The 13,910-nt window shown below is 42.3% G+C and overlaps 1 protein-coding gene across 1 annotated transcript in view; it reads left to right on the forward strand.

Moving 5' to 3' along the window:
• The window catches only part of SORCS3 (sortilin related VPS10 domain containing receptor 3), a 521,399-nt gene that overhangs the window by 480,518 nt on the left and 26,971 nt on the right, over positions 1–13,910 (forward strand). Inside the window, exons 17-19 of the mRNA XM_059661336.1 lie at positions 3,116–3,229; positions 5,270–5,441; positions 7,935–8,121. Coding sequence (XP_059517319.1) covers positions 3,116–3,229; positions 5,270–5,441; positions 7,935–8,121 — 473 coding nt within the window. The remainder of the gene's footprint in view (positions 1–3,115; positions 3,230–5,269; positions 5,442–7,934; positions 8,122–13,910) is intronic.

Below are 13,910 nucleotides of genomic sequence, written 5' to 3' on the forward strand. Positions count from 1 at the left end.
AAATCAAACTTTCCAGCACAGTCACTCCAGACTTCACAATTCAACAGAAAAACACCTTTTCCCCAGGAAACTGGAGCAGCCGCTGAAACTGCTTGTTTGTCTAAATTATGTGAACTCCAGAGCTGGGATGGAGGGGGGGGCAGTATGAGAGATTTTAATATACATTTAGCAGAAGTTAATGAAGAAGTCCACAGTTTGGGGGCAGCCAGTGATGTTTCCATTAATGTTATTAAATATTAATGAGGTTCTTTTTCTCTTTGGGGTAAAGAAGCATGCCTGATGCCCTCTTTTTAATTACTCTGTGGCTAACAGGTCACAGAGCTGAACAGAACTGCTAAAGATGGTCGCATTCAGCAAAGAGCATTAAGGCATTTCTCTCCCTCCCAAAGCTGCTTAGGAGAGCACCCTTTCTTCCAAAATTACGAAACTTCTTAAGGTTAGCAGGACATTCAACAGATTCGTCTCATAAAGCAATGGTGGAATTTTCTAGAAGGGATGCAAACACACGGCAATCTAAATGTTTCTACAGATGAACAATGCTTAGAAATCAGACGTCCAGTGTATGCTGGTAAATATTTAACCACCAGCTCTTTGGGAACAAATAAATAAAGAATCCCTGATTGGTAGCCTTTGCTGATTGTAGTAAATATTTCCACCATGGCCAGTTTCAAGCCACCAACATGATGTCAGTGACTGCAGACTTCGGGAGAGATGTGTAGCATTGCATAGTATTTCTAGTCTATTAATACTCAGCTGTAAATAACTTCAAGGGCATAAATAATATATAATAACATTTTATATGCAATATATTATATAATAATAATACAATGCAGTAAGGTAATGAAGAGTTTATTATTTTTATTATTGCTTTTTAACTATAACATTTAAATAAATTTTTTATTATTTAATTTTTAATAATGACTGATTACTAGCCATTAAATAGCTGGGAAAAGTCCTGAAATTTTAAACTGGTTCTCAGGAACTATTATAAGCTGGTGCAATACTGAGTTCCTCTGAGTCAACTCCCAGGCTGGTCTTGAGTTCTATCTTTCCACATAGTGATTTGGAAGGACTCTAGCTCATGCTCACGCCACAGGCATCTGTTGAGCACTTGGGATGCTCTCTGTGGTACACACTGGAAAATTAACCGTGGGTTCACACTCTCCCTGCAGAGTCCAAATGCAATAGCATAATTTAGTGCAATCCTTTTTCAATGTAACTGAAGTATCCATTCACCAGTAAATATTATTCAATACCTTCAATGTTTTAGACCAACACTGGCAACCAAAACCAACTGAGGTCTCTGCTCTTTTATGGCCTCAATGTTTCCAACATGCTGTGACCACAGAAATTTTGAATGGGAATCATGGATGGTCTCATCTGCCCTAGATACTAAGGAAGGATCTGTAGGAAAGTGTCAAACACAGAAAACAGTAGAGTACTTCAAGACCAGGGTATAATACACACAAAGACAAAGAGGGTTGGAAAGTTGCCTTGAGGGTCAGATGGAGTTTGTTGTGGAGGAAGGTGGTAAGAAGGTAGGGCGGTGTCAAACTGGGGAGATAATTCATATAATGTTATCAATCAGTTGTTACTTCTTAACTATACTGCTTCATCCTGTATTACACTGTGTTCTACTTCATATTTGTTGTTCTGTTCTTTCATTGGATTTGAGGCAGGTTATATGCCTATCTCCAAAAGACTGGAAACCCCTTAAGGAGAGGGATTGTTGTACTTCTTCCAGAGAACAGGGCACATATTGAGTGATAAAGAGTGTAGAATTAAATTTTTATCCCTATCTCCCTTTCATTTCTATCCCAGTTACACATATAGATGATTGGCCTGTAATTTCATTGGATTTTAATTAAATCTTGGATCAAAGAATATGGGAGCAGAAGAAGAAAGGAGGAGTGGGTCCAGAGAGAATGATTTCTCTTGCTGTTTTATGTTTTATTAACACTCAGGGAATCAATAGTCAAATGTCCAGGTTGTTCTAATCAATGTGTGGGTTTGAGGAAATCCTTGGATGCTTAACTCAGAAGCATGAATTTTCCTGCCGAATAAAGTCACCCTCAAAGACCTCTGGTTGGTTGCAAGCAATAACACTTTGTTGTTCTTTTTCGACCCTGACAATTACTTGTCTGGGAGCTTATGAAACTCTAAGAAGTAAGGAAATATCATTTAAATTTCAGATAGGGCCCTCCTCTGCATTTACTTTCTCATTTTCAAATGGGAAGGAAAGGAGAAGGTAATCATACTTGACTTTCTTTGTTTTTTTGATGTGTGTTTGTTTGTTTTTTGAGAGAGGAAGGGAGAGAGAGAGAGGCAGAGAAACATGGATATGAGAGCAATACATCAACCAGCTGTCTCCCTCATGTTATGCACCAGGGATGGAACCCACAACCCAGGCATGTGCCCTGACCTGGAATCAAACTTGCAACTTAGGTGTGTGGGAGGACACCTAACCAACTGAGCAACACTGGCCAGGGATCTTTCTTGGTGTTGTTATGGCTAGGCTTTTATGAAAACATGTCAAAGAACTACATAGTTTTTCTGTTGTTGTTATTGTTTAGGACAAGAGGGAGCCTATGTTACATTTAGTTGGGAAAATTTTGAATGGATATATCTGAATGCAAATGTATATATGTGCTTGAGAGAGAATTGGCAGGGAAAAAGAAAATAAAATCTGAAATTTGGCAAGAATACCTATGGGATATTAACACAGAAATGAACCTTGACATTTAAAGCCATTTTCTTGGTTGTCATCTAATTATTTCAATAATTCCACTGTGACCCAAAACATGCTTTTAAGCATAAAGCATCCTTCACACTCACCCCAAACCAGTGCCCCTGCCACATATGTAGTTTCATACTTTTTGAACCTAGAATCCACATTTGATAATCCACTATATTTTTCTACATTGGACTCCATAAGACTTGGGGTTATTTCTAAATCTAAAAATGTATTCTCTGTATGAATATTTGCCCTCACTAGGAGTATTTGAAAGAACGCGTTACAGAGTTTTGGGTGCACATAGGGATGCATTTCTATTTGTGTGTGTGTTTCAAACATGTTTGCATCTACACGACTATGCAATATTCATTTTGTGGACAGTGACTATGGCTATGAGAGACATGGAGAGAGCCAGTGTGTCCCAGCTTTCTGGTACAATCCAGCATCTCCATCAAAGGACTGCAGCCTTGGTCAAAGCTACCTTAACAGCACTGGGTAAGTAAAACAACCAAAGGAATTCCACTCACTGTTTTTGTGTTTCTCTAAGTTGGGATGAAAGGGAGCATCACTGTTGAAGCAGGATGGAATGTAGATAGTTTGTTTATGTGGTTTCCGGGGAAGCCTGAGGAGACCTTTAGCTGAGAGTAGCTTTTTGGGAACATCAGAAGAGATTTCTGATTACCCAGTTTCAATACCTTTTGCCATTTGACAGATTATAGCTATTGTTTTGATTAGGCTTAGAAATATTGTGATTCAATCTGAGACAATAACTATATACACCATTTGCCCAACATCTTCATGAGATCTCTGGATGGAAAGTATGGCTAGGAGTTCAGCAATTGGTGGGGAGGGAGAAATCTATACTAATTAAAGAGTAATATGCTACTTAGACCAGGAGACCTTCCCAGAGACCTTCCAGACATCCTTCCAGACAAAGCCATGGTGGCAGGGCAAAGGCAGAGGTGGTTAGGGGCGATCAGGCCAGGAGGGGAGGGCAGTTGGAGGTGATCAGGCTGGTGGGGGGGGGGGGCAGTTGGAGGCGAGCAGGCCGGCAGGGGCGTGCCAGTTAGGGGCAAGCAGGTTGGCAGGAGGGAGCAGTTGGGGGCAAGCAGGCCTGCAGTTGGGGGCAGTTGGAAGTGATCAGGTCGGTGGGGGTGGGGGGCAGTTGGGGGTGAGCAGGCCTGCAAGGGGGCGGCAGTTGGGGGCAAGAAGGCCGGTGGGGGGGGGGAAGTTGGGAGCAAACAGGCCAGCATGCAGAGTGGTTAGAGATGATCAGGCAGGCAGGCAGGTGAACAGTTAGGAGCCAGCGGTTCCAGATTGCAAGAGGGATGTCCGACTGCCGATTTAGGCCCAATCCCACACTCACAGGGATTGGGCCTAAACTGGCAGTTGCACATCCCCTGAGGGGTCCCAGTTTGGAGAGGGTGCAGGCCTGGTTGAGGGACGCCCCCCCACTGCACGAATTTTGTGCACCGGGCCACTAGTATCAGATATAATGGAGGACCGATATCATACAGAAGAGTTTGTTTTCATCTGCTTTCAAAGCCACTAGAAGAAGGCAATATGGATGGATTTATTAGTTACTCCTGATATCCAGGATGAAAGAAGACATAATGTGATGGTGATGGTGATGGTGGTGATGATGATGATGATGATGATGATGGTCCATTTATTTTATGTGGTTTTCCCAGAATGTTGCTTTAATGCAATTTAGAGAGAGTGATGTACCTAGAAACAATCCATCATGTAGGTCAGGGCTCTGGGCACACTCTCAGCTTGACTTCAGGTGCTGGGGTCTGTAGTCAAGAGAGATGACATGGCAACACTATGCACAAATTTGTCCTTGTCCTAGAAGGTCACAGTCCTTGTGGGAGGTCTTCCCATGCTCACTTCTTCTCTGAAATAATTTTACCTCGATTGGGCTGAATAGGAGTTTCAAATTTGTGCTTCTCATCTGGTATTTGTGGTAAGAAATGAAATATTAACAAAGAGAAAATATCCCATAAAATATCCCAGTGGCTCCAGAGTAAGGACTGTTAGGTGTTAAGCAATGGAATGATGCCCTGGTGGTGAAGGGGAGACAGGAAGAAGCTTCCTGATTAATCAGAGGCAGAAGTCTCATCTTCTAGCTGCTTCCTGGTACAGGGGAAACTGGGGGTGGCCTCAGGGAAGTAGAAACAAGTCTCTCCCTCACAGAGATCAGCACCTGATCTTCCTGCTTCTATAATCCAATGGGTCTGCCTCCTCCTGTCTTGTGTATGAGTCAGACATTGATTTTTCTTGGCTGCTTTAGACACTGATCCGATCTGTGGCTCACCAGGTAGGATCGATAATAATGTTTAAAGAGCTACTCTTCCTGAGATGGAGCGATAGCGGCTCCTCAGCATTTATTTAGCTCCCTAAATGGCTGTCTTCCTTGAGACTCCGTTTTGAGGAGGAGCTGTGTGCAATGTCTGTCTTGCCTCTCTTCTACGCCTTCTAACACACACGCATACAACACAAACCACACCACTGACAATTGCCAATGCTCCTCAGGTACCGGCGAATTGTGTCCAACAACTGCACAGATGGGCTAAGGGAGAAGTACACCGCCAAGGCCCAGGTGTGCCCTGGAAAAGCCCCCCGGGGCCTCCATGTGGTGACGACTGACGGACGCCTGGTGGCCGAGCAGGGGCACAATGCAACCTTCATCATCCTCATGGAGGAGGTAGGTGCTGGCCAGGGTCTCTGAGGTCATAACTCACAAGCAGACCATTCCCTGTTCTCTGACAGGGAAGAGAAAAAATAAATCCTGTATTCAGGGCCCTGTATGAAAGTCAATGCAGCCCTGGCCAGTTTGCTCAGTGGTTAGAGTATCAGCCCTTGAACCAAATGGCCTCAGGTTCGATTCAGATCAAGGGCACATACCTGGGTTATAGATTCAATCCCGGCTCAAGTCAGGGGCACCTTCAGGAGGCAACCAATCAATGTGTCTCTTCACATGATGTTTTTTAAAAAAGAAAGCAAGTCAATGCTGAGAAGCTGAGATTTCTGGGAGAAGATAGAAGGACCAAAAGAGGGCTTGGGTGTTTAGAGACCTCCTTCCCTTCATCCAGCCACAGGGGCTCAGCCTGCAGTCTTGCTGCTTGTCTCTCGCAGAGCAGAGCTGGACATATTCTCTGAGGTTCCTTTTTAGGCTCTGCTTTGCTGAAGGAATGTTTATCACCATAAGACCATATACTATAAACTTTGCCAGAAGAAGGAAATTCAAATTTTATCCGTTGCCTTCAGGAGCCTCTTTCACTTCATTGTAACCCTTCACCCCCTAATTAAAAAGCCCATGGGGCTTTCAAAGGGACTCCACAGTATGAGTGTGAGGGTAGTGGCGGATTATTGAAATCCTTTCAACTTACCTTTATGAAAAATTTCATATTGGTTGCTTTTCCATCAACTAGCTGCTCCATTAGTTCATTTTTAGTGTCTCCTGTAATCTGGGCAGTAAAATCAGACTAAGTTCATTCATTCCAGGATGGAAATAGCTCTGCTCCCTGCTTCTTGCTCCCTATATGAGCTATTTCATCTCTTCTCAAACCAGGTTGGTTTTCAGGCACTCCTCGCTGAGATGGTGGGGGCGAGAAGGCTTGCCTGATTTACAAAGCCCTCTAAATTTGTATGCAAATTGCTCTGTGCTCTTGAGATCTTGGAAAGAGACCAAAGCAGGTCAGGACTTTTATGTGTGTTTTTCCAGAAGTGTGAATACTTTAGAAACCTTTAAAGTCAGGCCCACCCTGGACAGGATGGTGAAGTTTCTTTATCCTGGCTGACAGACTCTTCAGCTGTCACCCACACTGGGTGCTAGAATTAAAAAACTTACAGATTCAGAGGAGGTCATTATCGCATTTCACTAGGGAGTTTCCAGGACCAGAGCTATAAAACCTTCTCTTGAATGGATGTGAAGAGCCACGATCTTATCCATTTGAATTGCATCCAGTTCATTTCCACTTTAATTTATATTCATAAACTCAAAGGTAGTTGACATTGTATGTGGGGCAAGGGAGCACCTATCAATATTTTTCTCACATCTGAGTTGCTATGGGGGAAGAGACAGAAAGCGAAAGTATGATGGATGCACACTCACTGGGTGGAACGATTGGCTCATAATTCTGAAACGATGCATTTCTCTTTCCATCCCATCAACCATCTTTGTATATGAAAAGAGATTCGGTTCTTTTTCATCTATTATTCTTGTTTTGTGGTCAGACTCAATTGCATTTATCCAGAATGTTGGCCTAATATGGAGAGGAAGGGAAAGGAAGGATGGGGTTTAGCATTGGCCCCTCAGAAGCTGAGCATTGGTTTTAGGACTTGGGGTGGCAAAGATCCACTCACCTGAACCATTGGTATCAATTACCAGACAGCACCCAGAAGGCTCTTGTCCTTTTCACAGGCAGAGGTACCTGTGAGCTGGGAGGGCCAGGAAGTGCTTCAGGGAAGAGGGGGCTTCGTTAGGTTTAGGGACATCCAAGGTCAACAGAGCACAGATGTAATCTTGGCCAGTGTGCAGTGCTAATATACAGAATGGAAATAAATCATCTTACCTCATAGAGTTATTTTGAAGGTGGTATTATATAATATGTGCTAAATGATTAGCATAATGCTCAGACCATAATAATAATTGCTAAAAATATGAACAGTTATGATGATAGCATGGTGGTTGAGAACATTAGCATTGATACCAGACTGCCTGGTTTAAAACCTGGCTCTACCACTACCAGCTGCAATCCATTTATAAAACGGTGACAGTAGTACTTTCTACAATATGGAGCTGTGAGGAAATTAAATGTTTGGAATGGAAAAGAAACTGTTAGCTGTTATTCTTATTGCTATTGGTATTACTATGCCACAGGAAAAGAATCATTAAACCATGTGCGAGGTAGCCAGAGTTGCCTAGAGTCTCTATCTTCTCTATTATTGCCAGTGTCACACTAACCCAGCCTGACGGAGCTCAGGCACACAGGAGCAACAGGTCCATGGCGCCTGCCCACAGTGCCCAGTTGATCTCAGATAGGAGTCTATTGATCGTGTTCACAGTGTTTCGGCCCCCCAGGGGGAGACTTTAGGTTTTCAGAGGGTGATGATGAAGACACAGGCAAAGCATACGAGATTAAGTCAAGCTGGACCATGTGATTGAGCTCAAGCTAATTGCTGTTCCTTCTCGCAGGGCGATCTCCAAAGGACCAACATCCAGCTTGACTTTGGGGATGGGATTGCGGTGTCCTATGCTAACTTCAGCCCCATTGAGGATGGCATCAAGCATGTGTACAAGAGCGCAGGGATCTTCCAGGTGACAGCCTATGCAGAGAACAACCTGGGCTCGGATACAGCTGTCCTCTTCCTGCACGTGGTTTGTAAGTAGCATGAGCCCTCCCCTCTCTTGCTTTCCTCCATTGACAATTCCCTCTGTTCCAAACTTCTGGTATTCAGAGCTGAGACAGAATCTGGTGTGACTACTACCCTAAATGATGGCCTGAGTCAAATGATTGCGATGTGTGCTCATCTGTGTTTCAGAGTTTCCTAACACTGAAGTAGATTATTTCGAAAGTTTGGATAGTATATTACCAACTGGCCCCTCCTTTTCAGCTCCACTTTGTTCTGATGTAAGTGCACATGCAGATACACTGAGGCAAAAGCCCCTTCCCTTTGTGATTTGTGTTGGAAGAACCAAAGAATGGTTTAGAAAACACACGTTTAGATTTTTTTAATGTAGAACTGAACACGCAGAAGACCTTAATGCTTACATCTAAGGCCACTGGAAGTTCATTCCTGTTGCAAAGCATTCTAAGAGCTCTCCAACATGTTTTTGCTGTCCAAGAATGTATTTTACTGCTGTTGGCTGTTGCTTGGCCCACACCAATTCAACAGCTGAGTTCTGAATATTTTGTTTGTACTGGATGCATTTTGTGTATTTGCTATCTTGCAACTTGACTCATGTAAACTGAAACAAATATTATGATTTTAGAATGTCGGGTTGAGGAAATGTTATGGGGCTGGTATTGGTTTCATAAGTCTCTATCAGTGCTTCTCATGGGTCTAAGGACGTCTGTGGTTTTTATTTATACTCCTCACGGTGTTTTTGGAGTAATATGCTGCATGTGGTGAAAATGACACGTTTTATAAGAGTCTAAGTGAATACAAGGAGCACCTTTCCTAGCAACAACTCAGTGATGACATAAATGCCACTATATAAACAAACTGTACTTAAGAGGCCCCTGGCAAACAGCAAGCTAGCAGGTCTCTGAACATTCTAATCACAATAGCAGAACAGGGACCAACAGTAATGGGGGAAGTGTGTGGGAGGGGGAGGAGACCTGGATTGTAGCTCAGTTATATTCCTAAAGATGCCAGGCTATGCAGCCATGAGATAAATTATTTCATCTCTTAGTCTTCTGAACTCCCAGTTTTTTAAAGTTTTTATTTATTGATTTGAGAGAGAGAGAGAGAGAGAAACATCAATTTGTTGTTCTGCTAATTTATGCATTCATTGCTTGCTTGCTATATGTGCCCTGGCCAGAAATTGAACCTGCAACCTTGGTGTATTGGGACAACGCTCTGACCAGCTGAGCTACCCGGCCAGAGCTGGCTGAACTCCAATTTAAAATGGCTTAAGTCTAACTGGTGCCTTGTTTCACAGGGCTCTTTTAGTAGTAAATAGAAAACACAAATTAAACATCCATTCACTAATTTATTCAATAAATATTGAGTTAATCTTTGCAAGGGCACTCTGGTAGGAACTGGGGAGGCAACAGTACAGATATGGCCATGCCCTTACGAATTTACATTTGGCGGGGGAGGGGTAGTGGTGGTGGAAGGGGGATCTGCTAGGAATGGGCCATCAATGGCCCAAGTGGTGATAACCACACCACACCAACTATAATCAGAAGCAAAGCACAAGGTCAGAAACTCAGGCAGGTGGTGTACAGTGTGTTCATGAGCCCGGGGTTCAGAGCAAGAGAAACCTACATTTGAATTCTTATTATATCCCTTTGTTAAATGTCTAATATCAGTCAACTGTCTTGGTCTTTACAAACCTCTGATTCCTCATCTTTAATACTTAAATTATAGAGAGGCTGTAAAATAAAATTGGATTATGTATGTGTCAGGGATCCCCAAGACCACCCCCAGGTTTACCAATTACATAGAGGATTCACAGCCTCAGCTTCTAGTCATACTCGTGACTATGATTTATTACAGTGAAAGGAGACAAAACAAGATCATCACAGAGAAAAGGCTCATAGAACAAAGTCTGGAGGAAACAAGACACAGGTTCCCAATACAGTGGGGCCTTGACTTACGAGTGTCCCGACTAATGAGTTTTTCGAGATACGAGCCATCTCTCGGCCGATTTTTTTCGGGTTACGAACCAGCTTCAGATACCCCACCACTAGTTGGCACAGCAAACGTCACAGTGAACACCACAACATCAGCCCAGCATCACGCGTCTCACTTGTTCACTTTAAGTTATGAGCTCCATCATGGAACAAATAAAACTCGTAAGTCAAGGCCCCACTGTAGTCCTTTCCCCATGAAGTCACACAGGGCATGCTCAATTCCTCTAGCAATGAGTTGTAGCAATGTGTGTGAAGGGCTGTCTACCAGAAAAGCTCTTTGGAGACTCAGTGTCCATGATTTTTATTGGGTTCTGATCAAATAGGCATTCTTTGCCTAGCATATACCAAAAGTCAAGACTCCCAGAGGAAAGCAGGTGTTCAGAACAAACTATATTGTTGGCAAGACAGTCTAGACACTCTTATCAGTTAACTGTTGACTGGAAACACCCCCAGGTCCAAGTTCCCAGATGCTAGTCAAGGACCAGTCTTACACACAGATCTTTTGAAAGATGGCAATTTCAGGGCTGTTCACACATGTCTGCACAGTGTGCAAAATGCTACTTAGCACCCAGCTTGGCACATGATAAATGCAACCTGTGATAGTAATTAGATTTGACCTTGGAAAAACACAGGGATTAATATCACAACCCACTGTGCAGTCAAAAGTCCATGTATAACTTTTGACTCCCCCAAACCTTAACTACTAATAACCTAATGTTGACCAGAAGCCTTATGATAACATGAACAATTGATTGACACATATTTTGTATGTTATAGGTACTATATACTGCATTCTTACAATAAAAAGTAAGAGAAAAGAAAATGTTATTAAGGAAATCATAAGGAAAATACATTTTTCAGTATTGTATATATTTATTAAAAATTTATGTATGAATGGGTCTGTACACATATCTTTAATCCATTTTGAGTTTATTCTTGTGTATCATATAAGAAGGTGGTCTAATTTCCTCTTTTTTTGGATGTATCTGTCCAATTTTCCCAACAACAATTATTGAATAGACTATCTTTACCCCATTGTATGATCTTGCCTCCCTTGTCAAATATTGTCTATAAAGGTGTGGATTTATTTCTGGGCTCTCTATTCTGTTCCATCGATCTATATGTCAATTTTTATGCCAGTACAATGATGTTTTGATTACTATGGCCTTGTAGTATAGTTTGATATCAGTTGACAACTGATACATACATACTAAAGATGTAAGATGTAATATTCCTGGCCCAGTCCAGGAATCACTAGTGTGATTCCTCCAACTTTGTTGTTCTTTCTCAAGATTGCTGTAGCTGCTCAGGGTCTTGTGTGGTTCCACATACATTTTTTTGAATATTTGTTCTGGGTTTGTGAATTATACCATTGGTATCATTATAGGAAGTGTTGAATCTATAGATTGCTTTGGGTAGTATGGGCAATTTAATGGTCTAAATTCTTCCCATCTCTGAACAGAGTATATGCTTACACTTATTTGTATCTTCTTCAACTTCTTTTTTCTGGATTCATAGATACAGAGAGCAGACTAACAGCCATCATAGGGAAGACATATCATGGGGGACTGGGTGAAGAAGGTGAAGGGATTAAGCAAAGGGAAAAAAAACAACCGTCTTAGAGATAGACAACAGTATGGTGATTACCAGAGGGAAAGAAGGTGGAGAAAATAAAAGAGAGTAAAGGGGGAATAAATGGTGATGGAAGGAGACTTGACTTAGAGTGGTGAACATACAATACAATACAATATACAGATGATGTATTATAGAATTGAACACCTGAAACCTATATAATTTTATTATCAATTTCACCCCAATAAATTCAATAAAATTTGTAAATGGACCCATATAGTTCAAAACCATGTTGTTCAAGGGTCAACTGCACTAAGTTCTTCTTATTCACTTTCTGCCCAACACTTCTCTGCATTTAATAATGAAGACAAAGAAAAAAAATTACTTTAATCCAAGGACCTGCCCCACCCATGTTCCTAATTGTGGCAAGAATGGGCCTTGACTGCAGGGGGCAAGACTGATGTGTCTTAGTGGCAAAAAACAAAACAAAAACACAGCATCAAGGAACAGGTTTATACTGTGTGTTATGTGCATGAAGGAGGAAATGTTCCTTGAAACTTTTATCGTGCTCATAATTCCCTCCAAATCAATCATGGCTGCATTTACCAGACAGTTATTATAGTGGAAACTGCCGTTGCCCTCACCTTGGGCCATTAGCTAACAAAAGTAGTTGTTAGCTGCCCATAATAACCAATCTCGCACAGATTATTAGATTTTTATCCAAAAGAGCCCTGTTTGACAGTGACCATTTTAGGTGTGTGACATGCTCTCTCCTGAATCCTTTCAGCTCTCTTCTCCCTGCTCTGTGGTCTGTCTCTAGGTTGAAGACTGAAGCTTCTGGTTCAGGCTCTTTGCACTAAATAGCTACTGCCTGTTGTTGTTACTTGATATTATATTTACTTAAATGTGAGGCTGGAATAAATGGGACCATATTTGATGGTGTTGTAATTCATGGGAGCCTCATCCCTGTTGTGTTTGTGTGAGATTAGGGAGAAGATCTCCTTTCGTCTCCTTGGGCATCAAAGTCTCCTGGCAACGTAAGCCTTGACCCCTGAGTGACCACAGGCTGACAAGAATATGTCAGGCTACAAGTCATAGTGGCCTTATCCCTTAACTGTGTAAAAGCCCAGGGTTCCCATGAGCTGGCCAGGGGAAAGGGCTCCAGGCCATTCTCCCTTGAGGACATGAGGATTGAGGGTCAAGGGGAAGGATGAGGGGTTTGCATCTGGGCATGGAGAAAGACGGAGGAGTTACTGTAAGAAACAGATCTCTCACTTCCTTCCTTGGACATGAGCTGGCCAGGGACTCTTCCCACTGCCTCATTCTCTTCCCCATTTATCAGTAAAACGCAAACAACAGAAAGAGGTAAATCAGGTAAACTCCTAAAAATGAGTCTATAAAGCAGTGAAAGTAGCCAGTGTTTTCTCAGACGATGTGTTTTTCATTCTCATTGACAATCAAACCATAAAATATAATTGAACAGACTTCCTTATTGAAAATAATTAAACCTTTAGCCAAAGGTGTATCTGAAATGACAAAGTTCAAATTATTTGCTGGAAGAAATCTTGATGTGCCATATATCTGGGGTCAGGTCAGAAAGCTGTAGGCAGAGAGTATGTTCAGGGTGTAGATACAGAGATTCTTGAAAACTTGTTGACTGTTCAGGAGGATATAGTCTGGACCAGCAGTCACTGACCGGTGGTCTGTGAGGTCCGAAAGGTTGACGACCACTGGACTCTGGACAATGGCAAATAGACCTGGTTGTTCTTATCACCCAAACATCGGTCCATGTCCAAACACCTTCTCCCCCAATGTCAATTTACCTACAACACACAATGTGCCCAGTGAGACCCAGAAGACTTCCCAGTGTCTTCGGAGGGAAGTCTACCCAAAGATTTCCAGAAACGGGTGCCACGGTGGTCATGGTGGTGTGCATAGGAAAAGTGCCAACCTATAATCTACTACATGGCACTTTAACAGCCATACATTGCCTTCATATATTCTTATTTCTATAAGGAAGGCAGGGCAAATATTGTCTCTTATTTTTAGGACAAAGTAATGGTCCATGTAGGACAAAACTCTACACAGATGCACTAATCACATAGCTACATTTGAACCAGAGCAGAAACGGAAAGCATCCATCTGTTTTCATGTCATTTTTTTCCGTTTAAACTGGATTGTTTCCAATAGCGAAGACTAGGTGGCCAGAAAAATGTCCCACCTCTGGAAAACACTAG

This window comes from Myotis daubentonii, chromosome 13 (assembly GCF_963259705.1).
Source record: "Myotis daubentonii chromosome 13, mMyoDau2.1, whole genome shotgun sequence".
In the NCBI taxonomy this organism is placed as follows: Eukaryota; Metazoa; Chordata; class Mammalia; order Chiroptera; family Vespertilionidae; genus Myotis; species Myotis daubentonii.